General features: G+C 41.1%; 1 protein-coding gene across 15 annotated transcripts in view; it reads right to left on the bottom strand.

The window, feature by feature from the left end:
* Positions 1–16,954, bottom strand: part of LOC127450234 (nuclear factor 1 X-type-like) — a 230,954-nt gene that overhangs the window by 28,745 nt on the left and 185,255 nt on the right. For 10 of the 15 annotated variants that reach the window (XM_051714155.1, XM_051714156.1, XM_051714158.1 and 7 more), the window contains 4 exons: positions 11,231–11,342; positions 10,587–10,622; positions 9,180–9,307; positions 6,363–6,437 (listed from right to left, as the gene is read on the bottom strand). In XM_051714155.1, the coding sequence (XP_051570115.1) occupies positions 6,363–6,437; positions 9,180–9,307; positions 10,587–10,622; positions 11,231–11,342 (351 nt within the window). The remainder of the gene's footprint in view (positions 1–6,362; positions 6,438–9,179; positions 9,308–10,586; positions 10,623–11,230; positions 11,343–16,954) is intronic. The other 5 variants (XM_051714157.1, XM_051714169.1, XM_051714170.1 and 2 more) reach the window with 2 other exon arrangements.

The following is a 16,954-nucleotide window of genomic DNA, read 5'->3' as shown; positions in this document are numbered from 1 at the left end:
TGGAAACTGTCACATCGGGGGCGGATCTGTGCCACAGCTGGGCGCACAGGGGTGGGGAGACCACCGCTGGAGCGCCAATCCTGCAAGGATAAAAAGGTGGACGGTGGTCGTGATGACGGCCGTGCACACTGGGTATGTGACCCAGGGAACAAGGAAACTTTTGCTGAACTTTTGGGTACCGCAGCCACTTGGGCATGCGGCGAAATCAAATGAAAAGGCAACAAAAGATTCTCCTCCCAGTCCTCCACCGGGGGATGGAGTGGTCTTCTTACCAGCTCCAAGGCAGTGGGTTTCATCGACCCTGGGTCACCCGTCTCAGGGGCGCTTTGAAGCCTTTCGTGGGTTCTTGGCGGCCGGCCGTGAGACGGGTGGCGTCTGCTTCCTGCGGTGGGCTCAACGCCGGGGCCGGGCCAAAGGGGCAGGCTGCGGTGGAGCCGGTGCAGTCACTGCAGGGGGACGCCCTTGGCGACGAGCAGGCGGGGTGCGGGATCTTGAGCCGTGCTGGATAGCCTCCGTCTGCTGCTTCACCGTTGAGAACTGCAGGGCAAAGTCCTTGACGGTGTTGCCAAATAGGCCAGCCTGGGAGATAGGGGCAGCAAGGAACCGTTTCTTGTCGGCCTCACCCATCTCGACCAGGTTGAGCCAAAGGTGGCGCTCCCGGACTACTAATGTGGACATCGGCCACCCTTCGTCGCCCGGATAGTGAGGTCAGTCGCCGAGCGCAGTTCCTGCATCAGATCTGGGGCGGAACTACCCTCGTGCAGTTCTTTTAGCGCCTTGGCTTGGTGGACCTGCAGGAGAGCCATGGCGTGCAGGGCAAAGGCGGCTTGTCCAGCAGCACGGGGAAAGCATGTCCGTCATTTCCGCATCAGCCTGTGACTGGGCAATCGTCCCCGAAGGGGGGAGCCCAGCTGAGGCTTCAGCGTCCGACTGGACAAGCCCGCTCTCTGATGCTGCGCTCGAGGTCGAACTCGCCATGAGACTCATCTGGAAGCCCGATCGGGGCAGACGAGCGTGCTGGGGAATGGGAGGTCCATGGGGGGATACCAGGTGGAGGCGGTCCCACTGGGGTCCTCAAATCGTCCCCAGTGCTAGCCGTGCTGGCCTCATACCCGTAGGTAGAAGGACCGAGGCGGGGAGCCGCTGGGGTGGCGCGACCGCAATGTTGCCATGGTCATGTTCTTGAAGTGAGTACAAGAACCATCCACGAACGCTGTCTCCGCGTGGGTCGCGCACAGACACGAAAGACAGCGATCATGACCATCTGAATTTGAGAGGTAACGACCGCAACAAGGAATAACACACAAACGGAAAGGCATCTTTCAAAAGATGTTCCGTGTGTGCCGCTCTTTTAGAGAAATATACTGAAAATATACTCTCTTTTTTCTGCCGAAGCACCCAGGGGCGTTCTCTGCAGTGCACCAATGCAGAGGAGGGAGAAGCCACTGAAATGTGCCGTCAGATCCAGCAGAGGTGAATGAACAGTCAGCTCAGTAAACATCGACCGTTCGGCTCCGAAGAGAAAATCTGAATGAGTGGTTGCACGCCAGCTCCTTTTATACCCGTATGTCCGAGGGAGTGGCATGCAAATACCACTCGCCAATTTTCACTGGCCTTTTATCAAAGACCAGAGGTGTCTCGGGCTCCCAAGAGTGACCCCTAGTGTCACTACATCAACACAACGTCAAGTGAGTGACAGATAGGGAACACTGTCCATACTATTGCAAACAAAAAAGAAAACACTGTCCGTGCAATTGCAAACAAAAAAAGAAAACACTGTCTGTACTATTGCAAACAACAAAAGGAAAACACTGTCTGTACTACTGCAAACAAAAAAGAAAACACTGTCTGTACTATTGCAAACAACAAAAGGAAAACACTGTCTGTACTACTGCAAACAAAAAAGAAAACACTGTCTGTGCAATTGAAAACAAAAAAGAAAACACTGTCTGTACTATTGCAAACAACAAAAGGAAAACACTGTCTGTACTACTGCAAACAAAAAAGAAAACAATGTCTGTGCAATTGCAAACAAAAACAGAAAACACTGTCAGTACTATTGCAAAAAAAACAAAAAACAAAATGAAAACACTCTCTGTACTATTGCAAACAAAAAAAGAAAACACTGTCTGTGCAATTGCAAACAAAACAGAAAACACTGTCTGTACTATTGCAAAGAAAAAAGAAAACACTGTTCATGCAATTGCAAACAAAAACAGAAAACACTGTCTGTACTATTGCAAATAAAAAAGAAAACACTGTCCATGCAATTATAAACAAAAAAAGAAAACACTGTCTGTACAACTGCAAAAAAATAAAAAAGAAAACACTGTCCGTACTACTGAAAAAAGAAAGAAAAGAATGCAGTCCATACTATTGCAAACAAAACTGAAAATATTGTCCTTACTAGTGCAAACAAAACAGATAACACTGTCCGTACTTCTGCAGACAAAGATAACACTGTCCATACTATTGCAAACAAAAAAGATAACACTCTGTCCGTACTTCTGCAAACATAAAAGATAATGATGTGCATACTATTGCAAACAAAAAAAGAAAACACTTCCCATACTATTGCAAAAAAAAGAAAACACTGTCCATACTTCTGTAAACAAAAAAGATAATCTTATCTGTACTATTGCAAACAAAAAGATACTACTGTACATACTATAGCAAACCGAAAAAAAAAAACTGTCTGTACTATTACAAACAAAAAAATAAAACACTGTCCATACTATTGTGAACAAAAAAGTTAACACTGTCTGTACATTTGCAAACAAAAAAGTTAACACTGTCTGTACTATTGCAAACAAAAAGATAAGGCTGTACATACTATTGCAAACAAAAAAGATAATACTGTCTGTACTTTTGCAGTCATAAAATATAATATGGTGCATACTATTGCAAACAAAAAAGAAAACACTGTCTGTACTATTGAAAACAATAAAGATAATACTGTCTACACTTTTGCAAACATAAAATATAATGCTCTGTACTATTGCAAACAGAAAAGATAATACTGTCTGTACAGTTGCAAAAAAAAAAAAAAAAAAAAAAAAAACACTGTCCGTAATATTACAAACAAAAAAGAAAACACAGTCTGTATAAGTGTAAATGAAAAAAAGATAACTCTGTCTGTACAATTGCTAACAAAAAGATAATACCATCTGTAATACTGAAAACAAAAAAGATAATACTGTCCATACTGTTGCAAATAAATAATAAATAAATTAATTAATTAATAAACAAATATAATACTGACTGTGCAATTACAAACAACAACTACAGCCTAACATGTCTAACATTATAGTCTAACATAATTAGATATGTGAGGTTGTGGCTAATCACAATTTAACTAATCTAAGCATATGCATCACTGTGAGTGGTTGAAAACAGTCACCACACTAAAGCCTTTGAAGTTACAGTTGACACAAGTTTCTATGATTTTACTCTCCCTGTGTTAGCACATGCCTGCATGTGTGAGTCTATGTGTAAATATGTGTGTATGTGGCATTATCACTGGTTAAGTGTTATTTCTCTATCTTGTGCCAGGCTGACACTCAGATAGACTGGCAGCCAATAAAATGCTCCCGTGACTTTCTAGTCTCACCACTCTAACAAGCTAGCCGCCAAACAAACCTTGACCTGTCAAAAAAAAAAAAAAAAAAAAAAAAAAAAAGGCAAATATCACTTCCTCACACTACACACACTACACCTGTTCTCAAATAGGTTTCCTGAACACTTCCCCTATCTACCATTGGTCATATGAGAAGACACAAATCCAAGCACAAATCAATTTACAGTGATACTACGCTGTCTGTTGTCTACCATTAACAAAATCGGCATAAACAGACGCTCACAGATGTAACGCCAAAATCTAAACAGAAGGAACAAGTTAGAGATAGAACAGAATAAAAAAAAATTGAGAAAATGGCATCCATGGACACCCAGGGCAAAAGTGAAGGATACAGTGTCTGAATGAATTGGGAGTTCACGGACTGCTCGTGTAAGCAGGCGGCACCAGATTTAATGATAAATGACACCGTCACCTTGCAGCATTGCCAAAGCCTCATTCAGGTAGTGAATCACCTTTGGAGCGTAGCGCACTTCACACACTCACTCACAGAAAAACTCTGAGCGCCACCACCTTCAACATAACAGATGTCTTCTGTAACCCAGTAGCTCCCATCGCTGTTTGACACATGGAGGGACCATCTGCCAGAGTACTGCTGCTCTCCAGACTGTGTGTATGTGTGTGTTGAGGGGTGGGGTGGGTGTAATGTGTGTGTGTGTGTGTGTGTGTGTGTGTGTGTGCATTCCCATGACATCAATAGCACCTGAGCATGCTGGCATTTTTTGGTGGGATTTACCCATTTGGTGGGATTAAATTCTGTGTGTGTGTGTTTACCATGACATGTTGGCAGAAGTGAATGTGTGTGTGTTTTTTTTTTTTTAGATGAAGGTGGACTCTTACAGCTTTCCCAGGTTTAATATCTAATTTTCATGCTAGATAAATAACCAATTGGCTGGAAGAATGCTAACTGCATTTAAAGTCAACATAAATCAGCATTTGTCACTCATTTTCCTTTGGTAATGTGACATATTTTAAAGTGATACGGGATGTTCAAAAAGAAAAAGAAAAATGTAGGGTGGGACTTTATCCATCAAGAATGAATTAAATTGTAAAAAGTGAGAGTTACAAACCAAAACAGAGTCAGAGCTTCTTTTTAAAATCTATTATTTGCTATGATCAACGTAACCTTTATTATGTTAACATTAACCGTCATTTAATTAGTGTGTTAACTATCAGCAAGATTTTATAAAGGCTGCGTTACCTACAACAGTAGACTAAAACAATGACTAAAGAGCCTTTTAGCTATTGGTTGACATTATCTACCATGAGGCCTAGGTGATATCACCTGAAAGTTGTTTTTACATTTTGATCAACTTATTAAGAATTCTTTTTTTTTTTGTCCAGGAATGTTAACAGCATTTGTGGCATAACGTTGATTATCACAAAAAATAATTGACAAAAGCAAAAATTGGACAATGGAAGTGATTGAGGTCAGTCCACACACACTAAAATACACAGTAATAGAAGTATAGCCACAAGACATTATACATGTTAACATTAAGTGTGATAAAATCGCTTATTAACCTTTTCTATGTAAAGTTATTTCCAATATTACAACTATGTTGTCATGATAACGAAACCCTGCAATCCCAGTATATATATAATTTTCCACACAGATAAGGTTATTAGGCTATTTTATCACACCAAAGTCATGTTAACATGTATATTTCAAAATAGCACAGACAAAACGCAAGAATGCATACGGTGAGAAAAGTATAGGCTTGTTCAATTATATGAGAATAAAACAAACAATATATTTAGTTGTTAAGCAACTTTTTGTTTTGTCTAATCAATGCTTCATTCATCTGCCACAAACATGCAATTTATTTCAAACTGAATTTCAGTCCATATTATATATTTATTATAGTCCCTACATATTATATTTATAAATGTTGAATTATTATGCATTATTTATATGAATTATCTTTATTTGTGGGGCTTTCTCAACAAATAATGACATATGCGATTAATTGTGAATAATTCAATTAATTAATTGTCGTGTAATTAATTAATTGATTAAAATTTTAATAGATTGACAGCCCTAGTATTTTAATGTTTCTGGACTGGCCCCATTCATTTCCATTGTATGCGCCTTATTTATTTTTTTCCAATAAAGAGAGACGAGTCAAAATTCTTTTTTTGAGGTAATGAAAATTATGCCAATACTGCAGTCGATTGAGCTTAACTTGTATTGAACCCAAAATATTCCTTTAATAAAGTAAATTAGGTCAATTTTGATTTCATGTTGACTTTAAATCCCTCCGCACACAGATAATGGAAGCACCCCTGGTTTTATAATCCCTAAAAATGCCTAAAATACCCTATCAATATAAAATGAAGAAATATAGATGGTAAAGTACATCTTTTAAAAGGCCCGCTGTTTGGCAACACAACAGCCATGTTTGTATGTTTACATTTGGAATTGCGTTGAAAATCCAGGATTTGGACTTCCACATCAGTCTAGAGGGATCCTATGTGAGAATCTACTGCAGACAATGGACTTACAAAAGGTTTCTGATGTATAAAACAAAATGAAAGCACATTCACATGTGAAAAAACACCCACCACCTCATAATACCAGGAAACAGCAAATCAGATAGAATGGATGAGAAGTGTGGTACAGTAGAGAAATTTGAATGGACAGGAGAAAGAGAGAGATAGAGGCACATGTATAGGTGTAAGTTGTATATACATTGATACATATAGTATGAGGGGAATGTGGTCTAACCATGGTAAGGAAACTGCACGCCATCGTTTTCATGTTTTATCTTCCTCTCCTGCATACTGGCCAAATGGTGTTGCACTGAAAAACCCAAACAGGGGAGAAGAATATAGTTAACAATGAAAGAGACAGAAATACAGATAGGATTTTTTAGGGGGTGTTGGAGAGAATTTGGCACCGCTGTTGCATTATCAATTCATTTGCACATACAGTAAGCACTACACAGTACACAAACTTTAGAAAATGTTATATTCATGTGGTCAAAGACAGTGTTACTCACTATTTATCCCCAGTCAATCCAATCTAAGTCAACTAAAACAATTCATGTAAAAAACTGCACACATCCCACAAACTGTCCAATCAGCTTCGGCTAAAACAGAGGGGTGGAACATAACAGGATATGTATGCAAGACTGGAATTATTGTATATGAAATCATAGTATTCTGGTAGTGTGCCATAGATGCCTGAATGATATATAAAAACATTTTTTAAGTATGCATCTCTGCATGACTTTTGGGGCCAAAATTACTCTTTCAGTATGAGGTTGAAGCTGTAACATCAATTTTGAAATTTATAAGCCTGAAAAAATAAGAAATAATGAATTTTAAGGTAATTAATTTAGCTAGATGCTGAAGCTTGGAGAGAGACAATGGGGTCTGTTGTTTCAAGATGCAATTTTATAAAGAAACAAAAAATGAATTAGGCTAAAAGGATTCTTAATAAATGAAATGTAACATCATAAAGAGAATTAGGCAGATGTTTTGAGGCAAAAAAGCCCTTAAAAGTGCTGTACAATCACTAATGCAGTTAGACATGCTAAGCTGTCGTTTATGCTAACATATTAAACTCAAGCCTCAGAATAAAGTCTCATCTTAACAAGATACATGAACACAGAAATACACAAGACATAGACATTCATACGGCATCTTTATCGAACCATCTTTCTGTATTTGTTTCTACCTGTTTGTAAATCTGTCTTTCTAGTTAGCTAGCTAGCTAACTTCCTATATGCAGTTGGTTTAGACGTGGTAAAACTCCCATGCATAGGGAAAATGCAATGAAAACTAAATCTGAGAAAATGTGCAATGGCATTTCCAAGAATATCGTCATCTTCTCTCACATCTGTAAAATGGGAGTCCTTTATCTATTAATGCACACTGGAAACAAATCTACTTCTTTGAAGTCTAATTACACGTGATTCGACACTTTTCAGACCTCACAAAAATTACAACAAGCTAGTAGCTACACTCATAAAACATATAAATGGGAGGGAAATCCTTGTCAAACTTTTAGTATTTAGTGTTTATATTACAATTAATGCTTCAGTTATATGACTGAATAAAATATTCTATTTATAAGAGGTAAGCATTTCCACTTTTGGGGGATTTTGGGAGATTTACTTAATCTATTAATGGAAGTGTTGTGGTATAAATGCCACAATTTTCACTTTTCTCTTACACTTCAAACTCTGTAAGTGTTTCAGCCCAAATTCATTACATGCACATATGAAGTATGGTTGAGACGGTGATTGTGAGTGCTTTTAAGAGTTGCACAACAGGATCCCAAAACACCCAAATCCATTACCTAAGAGATAACTCTTAATATTTCACTTAGTTACTATTGCTGTTATCTTTGTTTATTCTTGTGTTCTATTGAAGTTTGGTAAGATGGTGAACAGGCACAGGAGGAAAGAGAGAGAGAGAGACAGGTAAAATTTGGTTGATGGATGAAAGGATGGTCAGAAAGTGAAAATAATTTCTGGTCCCTTCACACAGGCTCTGAATCCACTCATTCAGGTGTTTCTTCAGTATTTCATGCTCAAATTGAGTCCTAATTGGATCAGACAGACTGTTGACAGAATAGGTGGCATATTTCATTTGATACAAACGAGGAACAAGGATTTGAGGGACAGTCTGTTGAATATTTCGTATTGTTGTGTAACTGGGCGTAAATTGCTCAGCTAACAAAACATTGAAAATTCATCTTTCCATTAAACTGATTGGTCTCTATGCACATATTCTGCTACGGGTGTCACACAGACAAATTTACAAAACCTACAAACATTATTTTGTTTTCTTATCTTAAAAAGGAACTAAAATCTATTGACAGCCATAATACGTAAGTCATATTTTCTATTTTTTAATCCACCTTTTTCCTGAATGTGGAAGTTTTTCTCGATTCATTCACTTGCATTTTAAGGACCTACTGAGCTGAGTTATTTTTCTTCAAATGTGTTCTGCTGAAGAACGAAAGTTGTACACACCTGGGATGGCATGAGGGAGAGTAAATAATGAGAACATTTTTATTTTGGGGTGAACTATCCCTTTAATTTGCAAAATAATTGCCAAATAATTTTAATACAGAGTCGCGATGACCGCTTTTTTGACAGTGACTCACCTGAGTGAGTAGATGACAGAAAGCGTTGCCTGAGGTTAGTTACGTTTATATATTTAACTTGTTCAAGGTTTTATGACTAAACTCATTTTTACTCCAACTAACACTTAAAATGTTTTTTTTTTTTTTTGTTCTCTGTTTGGATCGATCGTTTAGGTAGTTCTTTACTTTGCTTTTTCAGAATCAGAGTCATCATGGTGCCGCCCATTGGTTGCTCAGGGAAACTGTGGATAGATTTAACAAGGCAAAATCTAAATCTCTCCAAGAACCTCCTGGGATACATGTACCCCTGGTTGGGAATTACTGATCTAGTTGTCGTCAAGCTGAAATTGTGTTTCTTTTCCAGATTTGACTTTAGCTGTCTAGGTGAGTGGGGGTCAATTCTGACTGTGTGAAGATCCAGAGAGCTGGTGGGTAATTTGACTCTACCTGCATCAACATCATTGGGCCAGCCACTGGGCTGAGACCCTCCCGGGGCTGGAGAACGACCCGAATAGAAGACATCATCCACTGGGCTCTCCATCTCACTGTCATCAATCGATTTACGCTTGTTGGAGCTGAGAGCAAGAAAGAGACAAAGGGTCGAAAGTAAGAGAAAATCATAACGCAAATATTTGCAACTTTCATCAGTTGAGAAATCATTGCTGGGAAATGTTTGCAATTTCCTTATTATTAGTGAAGCATAATTGTTTAGATAATCCCTCTTACTTTTATATCATCTTTAAGGAGGTAAAACATCAGCGGTAACCTCAAAAATAAATATATAGATATTGTCCCTGACGTGTAGACAATTGTTAGTAGTTGACCTACACAGTGATATACACAATCAGGGGTTTTCATAGCTATAGAGCATAACATTGACTGCCCACTTTTTCAGCCAACTAGGTTCTGGAAGTATTTTTACCATTCTCTTTTGCATAGCGATTTCATCAAATCCTTTATAAAAGAGTTCTAAGCCATGAACCAACCAACCAGCTCCGAGGTGAATCACAACATTACAAACTTGATTTGAAGCAAAAAAGGTTTTGAAAATTGTACAAAAAGACAAAGTTACAAGACAATAATTGTGTAATTAACGCACTATACTTAAGGACTTTTAAAAGGGCATGAACAATCCTATGAAGCATTGCGAATGACGTAATAAAATTAAAAAAGATGGAAAAATATAAAACTATTGATATGAAGTTGTTGATTATAAGTATATAAACAATATATTTTAAGCTTATTATAAAATATTCAGATATATACCAATATCTAAGATAAATGCCAATATCTGAGCAGTTTGAGAGTGTAGGGAGAACGACTTGATCGCAGCAGAGCTCTTTTGCCGCGGATTGTTTGCCACAATTCTCTGATTGATGGATGTTTTCTCTTCAGGATTCATGGGCAGTGTAGTTCTTCACCAGGAATTCCACTATTAAACAAGATTTTTTTAAGAATAAAGTTGCAATAACGCAGTCTAGTGGCTAAAACAAACGCTTATACCATCGATTAACAACCTTGGAGACCACTGTACGTCTGTCTTTAAAGGTTTATAAGTTATTGCTAGAAACCAAATCACCTGTGGAGAAAATGAATGGGATTTTTACTCCTGCAACCCACTGTTGTGCTCTTTGTTTTAGCACAGCTGGAACACTGTATTGATCAGCATCCAGGATGAGAACTATTCGTTTAATAAAAGAAACTTTACAAAGTTTTATTCCATCATCACCAATTCTAGATCACAGGTTCTTTAAGAGGAACGAGAGATCAGATGACTAAAGCAAAGACAGCAGAGAAAGAACTAAAGAAGAAAGCGAATTTGACTACAGGAAGAGGACAAACAATGTGGAGTACCTCCGCGGGAGACTGGCATACAACTCCATCTCAGTCCTGCAGCATTTGAGACACGACGATAAGACAAGAGAGAAGGACAGGAAGAGAGAAAGAGAGAAAGAGACAAAAAACAACAACAATCAAAAAGGCGAGAGGTAGAGATAAGAGTAGAAGAATGAGAAGATATAGTACATGAGAAGATAGACAGAAAGATTTACAGGTTGTAGAGCAGATAAAGTGGAAGCACAAAAGATCCATCTGCTAGTGCTACTAACACGCATTAAACAGCTAAAACAGAGACAGATCATCTAGACAAGCAGTTTAAGGGGCTGTTCACACCAAACAAAATTTTGTGTCCATCTGCGCTGTATTTCAATTGTTTTTCTGTGTAAACATGCACTACATGGACATCTCTGACTGGGCATTTCACTGTTTTTACAGTATCTCGTGCAGGAGCACCATGTATTTTAGACACTATGTCGAGTTAAAAAGAACTTCAATCTTTAAAATACTTCTCGAGACACCTTTGTTCGTCACACTGTGTTTAGCTTTTTTAGCACAAGGACACGCTCGGTCTGAGCAGCCGCTTAGGCATGCAAAAGTTATATTAGTAAAGAAAAAGACAAGGAAAGTTTGTGCATGTTTGTCTCTGTGTGTGTGTGTACCTGGTCGATGGTGTGGACGTGATAGATCGGCGACCCAGGTTGATGTTGTAATATCCTGGACTGTCGAGGTCGGCCAGAGAGAAGTTGGGTCCGGTTGCAGTGGCAACTGGTGCTGAATTAGACAACAGAGAAGAGTTTGATTAAGTATAATTAATGCCATCTTTCATCACAGCTTCCACGACGACATGATGCATTCATCAAAACTCCCAACAGTCGTGTCAGTTGTAAAATGAACGATCTGGAATAAGAGGACAATTTTTGGTTGTAAATTAAATCTTTATTTCTAAGAGGAAAATCTGATTAAGTACCAAAAAGGTGGAACCAAATTTAGTTTTTAATAATGGTTCACAAATATCTGTATTCTTTTGCAAATGTGCAAGTCAGATTTGTGAACAAATGACTCTTATGAGCAGGTTCTTTTCAATGAATCTGTCAAAAAAAAAAAAAAAAAAAAAATCACAAATCAGTCTCAAACATATTAATTAACTATTTGATACTTTATAATGACTCTATTCACAGAATTGCAAAGTTCACAGGTTATCATGAATCCTTTGTCTTTGTATCAAAACATCCCTTACGGGACACCTGTTGTCTCACATTTTAGCGGCGAGACGCTCCACCCCCCACTGTCAGATGCGGCGAAACGTCCCATTTTTAAGTGAAAAAAAAAAAAAATGCTCAAGTGTCCCGTATTCATGTGGTGAAATGTTGTCAACCATATAGTTTACAGTGTCATTTTAAATTCGAAATTAACCAAGAACTCTAACTGCATTAAGTGTAATTACTGACTGGTTAATAATAATTGTGACAGATCACTAACTCTCACCTCAGCTCATCTTTATTTACATAGCACTTTTTAAATGTTACGTTATCCAATGTGCTTCACAATTTTTGTGGAACAAACAATAAAAAGGAAGAAAACAACAGAACATCAGAGACATACCTTTACAACACACTTGAAAATGTCTTCACTCACTTAAAAATTAATTCATTACTCAGACTTAAAAGCTAATTCAAAAAAAAATTAATTTCAACTTTGATTTAAAAATCTCAGTTGACGGGGTGGACCGGATGTGAATAGGGAGATCATTCCATAACTTGGGGGCAACCACAGAAAAGACTAGATCACCTTTAGATTTCAGACTAGATCTTGGAACTGCTAACAGCATTTGGTTGCACAATCTCAATAGCCTAGAGGTATTATAGAGCCTAAGAAGGTCATTGATGTACTGTGGAGACTGGCCATGTAGTGCTTTAAAAACAAACAATACAATTTTAAAGTCGACTCTGTACTTAACTGGCAACCAGTGAAGGGAAGACGAGATGGGAGTAATATGTTCCCTTTTCCTGGTACCAGTCAGTAACCTGGCTGCCACATTCTGCACAAGTTGTAGATGGCATAACTGCTTATGACAAATTCATGAGTAGTAGGAATTACAGTAGTCGAGGCGGGATGAAATAAAAGCATGAATTATCACCTCCAGATCTTTAAATCCAAGAAAATGCATTATTTTGGAAATAACTCTTAAGAGGATAGTAGCTATTTTTAACTATAGAATCAACCTGCTTATTTAAAGTAAGAGCTAAATCTAGTATTACACCAAGATGTCCTTTACACTAATCGCTAGTGGTGCAAGTGTATGGGCTAATGCCTTTTTAGATTCAGATGGGCCAAAAATAACAACTTCTGATTGAAACACTCTTATGAAGGAGGAAGCGGGGGATGGAGATGTCAGCTCCAAATTAACTTTATTTTACAATATGCAACGGTTTTGCTTTTCAGTTCAATATTCAGGAATGCACACATAGACACTGCTGCATGTGTCTCTTTTCCCTCTGGCGGTTTGGACTGCCCTTTTATCCCCCTCCAGCTCTCACTGCAACACAAAACAGCTGTTAGAGATGATTTCCCACAGGTGTCAATCCTTACCGTTCTTCCTCTCCCGGCCTCGCTCTCCACAGACATCACTCAGCCACTCCCACACCACCACATACCCCCATCGCCCGACTCAGGCCGGGGAGCCATCTGGCCTGTCAATTACTCTACCCCCATTTCTGGAGAGGAAATCTGCAACAGCCATCTGCACCCCCGGCCTGTGGACCACCTCGAACTTAAAAGGCTGGAGAGCTAGATACCAACAGGTGATCCGCGCATTGGTATCCTTCATGCGATAGAGCCACTGGAACAGGCTGTGGTCCGAACAGAGGGTGAAAGCATCACGAAATGGTGTAATCCGAACGATGTGGAAAATGCCGTCTTTTCACGGGACATAGGAGTTAAGGGGATCTGCCAATATCCCTTTGTTAAGTCCAGTGTCGAATAAAAGCGAGCCGCGTCTAACCGATCAAGCAGTTCATCAATCCAAGGTATTGGGTATGCATCAAATTTAGACACCGCATTGACATTTCTAGAATCCACACAGAACCGGTCCGAGCCGTCACTCTTTGGAATCAGCACCACCGGGCTGGCCCAGTCACTGTGGGATTCTTCTATTACCCCCATATCTAGCATGGCCTTTAATTCTTCCCTAACCACTTCTTTTTTGTGCTCCGGTAATTGGTAGGGACGACTGCGTACCACTACCCCTGGGGTTGTTACGATATGGTGCTCTATGAGATTCGTATGACCGGGAAGAGGCGAGAACACATCAGAGAATTCTCCTTGCAACCTGGCAACCTCCGAGACTTGTGACGGTGAGAGGTGGTCTCCGTAAGTTAACGGGGTGACTCGATCGGTGGCTTTTAAGTTCACCTCCGGTCTGAGCTCCTCCCTCTCCGGAACCACCATTGCCAAAGTCACGGGGACTGCCTCTCTCCACGGTTTTAGGATATTAAGGTGGTAAATCTGACGTGCTCCACCTCTATCTGTTCGTTTAACCTCATAATCGACTTCCCAACTCGCCATGTGACCTCAAAGGGTCCTTGCCACTTGGTGAGTAATTTTGAGTTTGATGTGGGAAGCAATACAAGGACTTTATCTGCCGGTGTGAATTCCCATAGCCGAGTACCCCTATTATACAGACGGCTTTGACGTTTTTGAGCCTGGAGCAAATTCTCCTGTGTCAATTGCCCCAGTGTGTGGAGTTTTGCTCTCAGGTCAAGAACGTATTGAATTTTGTTTTTGCTCTTTGAAGGTCCCTCCTCCCAATTTTCCTGTAGGACTTCAAGCACGCCGCGTGGTCGACGTCTGTACAATATTTCAAATGGGGAGAACCCCGTGGAGGCTTGCGGGACCTCTCATTCTCCAAATAATAGGGGCTTGAGCCACTTGTCCCAATTTCGAGCATCTTTGTGCACGAATTTACGGATTATATTCTTTAGTGTCTGATTAAACCGTTCGACCAAGCCATCCGTTTGGGGTTGGTAAACTCTGGTCTGAATCAATTTAATCCCCAATAATTTGTACAGTCCGTGTAGTGTACGTGGCATAAACATATTGTCCTGATCAGTGAGAATTTATTTCGGAATCCCCACTTGGGAGATAATTCTGAAGAGTGCTTCCACAACACTTCGGGCTGAGATGTTGCGCAGAGGCACTGTTTCCGGATATCGCGTTGCATATTCCACCAGAACCAACACAAAGCGATGTCCGCATGCCGTCCACTCTAATGGCCTGACAAGGTCCATACCAATTCTTTCGAAGGGGACCTCGATTAATGGAAGGGGGGCGCAATGGCGCTCTTGGGATGGCTGGAGGATTCACCAGCTGACATTTACGGCATGCCACACACCACCTGCAAACATCCCCGTGAATGCCCGGCCAATAGAAACGATTAGACTGTTCAGTGTCTTTTCCCGCCCTAAGTGACCCGCCATCAGATTATAATGAGCTGTCTGGAATAATAATTGTTGATGACTCTGCTGTATTAATAATTGGGTTGTATCCACCTTTGTCTGAGTGTCCTGCATCACTTGATACAACCAATCCTTGATACAGTAATTGAAAAATACAGATATGCGAGTGCAATGTCTGGCTGGAGGCACTGACCATCAATCACTTTCATTTGATCAAAGGCGTGCCAAAGGGTCTCGTCTCACATCTGCTCCAGAGGGAAATCCCCTGCAGGGAATCCTCTAAGGGCTGGGAAAGCCGAGACTTCCCCCTCCCTCATGTCCTCCTGACGTGGAGCTGACATAGACGGCCCTGGGACCGCCTCCCAAGCCAGCAAATCACACACCACACACCGAAATGTTTTGTTGCAGGACCCATTCACACACATTCCCCTTAATAAAATTGTAAATGCCAGCCAATTCATACCCAATATTAGTGGATGGGAGAGCCGGGGACTAACCACAACCGCGACACTATGCTTTTATCCCCGAAATTGAATAATGACCATCTCTACAGGGTAATTTTGAATATCCCCATCCACACACCTTACCTTCACCTGCCCACTCATATCCAAAGCCTCAGGTTGAACCAAGCTTTGGTGAATGGAGGTTTTATTACAACCTGAATCCACCAAGGCTTGGTATGTACACCCCATTAATATGCACAGGTACTGTATATACGTTCCTGTTCGATCGGGGGTGGCCTGTGGTGCATCGGGGATCCGGACCAATGTCTCCACCTCCATCTCAGGGCATCGGTCCTGGAAATGCCCAAGTTCCCCACAGCTCCAGCAGACCAGCCCAGAATTCACGCCCAAACCCCCGGCAGCGGATTCACTATCCTGTGGGGGAGAGCGGAGAGGGTTAGGGACAACCGGTGGGTTGAATGGCCTAAGGGACCGGGGAACTGGTTTTGGGGTCGGAATTCCCCATTTCTGGGGAATAGGAACAGGATGAGGGGAAGGAGAGGGGGAGGGAGGAGAGAGAGAGGGAGAGAAAGAAGAGGGCTCGCCGGCACCTGAATATGCCGCCAAATGGTCCTCAGCCTGCTGGATTGCCTCTGTCAGCAATGCCAGTTGGTGGCACTGGACCCACTCAGCCATTCCTTTTGGTAACCGTCCAATGAACTGCTCCAGTACCACAAGGTCGATGACAGCTTCGGTGTCGCGATCCTCTGCCAGCAGTCACCTCCGGCAGGCATCGCGGAGCTGTTGGGCGAAGGCAAACGGGCAACCGCATTTGCTGTATGGCAGCATACGGAAGCACTACCAGTGTTGTTAGGGGTTACAGCTGACCCACTGCATGACGGCCTGCTTTAGGTCCATGTACTCCATGGCGTTCACAACCGGAAGTTGTTGGCCTGTGAGCTGGGATTCCCCGAACAGCAATGGCAGCAATCAGGCTGCCCACTGGGTGTTGGGCCAGCCCCTCGCTTCAGCCACCCACTCTAAGACCTCTGAATTGTCTTGTGGCCCTATCTTCATGAGCTTGATGTGGGGCTGGACTATGGCTGTGGCCAGGGTCGCGGCTGGAGTACTCCCCTGGGCCATCAAACTCTGCAATACCTGTCTCTGCCTGGGCTTGGAGGAGGACCTGGAAACACTGCTCCTGCTCCGCACATAAGACCAGGAGGGCTTGATGTTGATTCGTCCTAATCCCGGTTTCGGCACCACTGTGACAGATCACTAACTCTCTTATGAAGGAGGAAGCAGGGGATGGCGATGTCAGCTCCAAATTAACTTTATTTTACAATATGCAACGGTTTTGCTTTTCAGTACAATATACAGGAATGCACACATAGATACTGCTGCGTGCATCTCTTTCTCTTTGGACTGCCATTTTATCCCCCTCCAGCTCTCACTGCAACACAAAACAGCTGTTAGAGATGATCAA

Source organism: Myxocyprinus asiaticus, chromosome 13 (assembly GCF_019703515.2).
Source record: "Myxocyprinus asiaticus isolate MX2 ecotype Aquarium Trade chromosome 13, UBuf_Myxa_2, whole genome shotgun sequence".
In the NCBI taxonomy this organism is placed as follows: Eukaryota; Metazoa; Chordata; class Actinopteri; order Cypriniformes; family Catostomidae; genus Myxocyprinus; species Myxocyprinus asiaticus.
The sequence above is the reverse complement of the archived record's forward strand: the minus strand, read 5'-3'. Positions and strand labels throughout refer to the sequence as shown.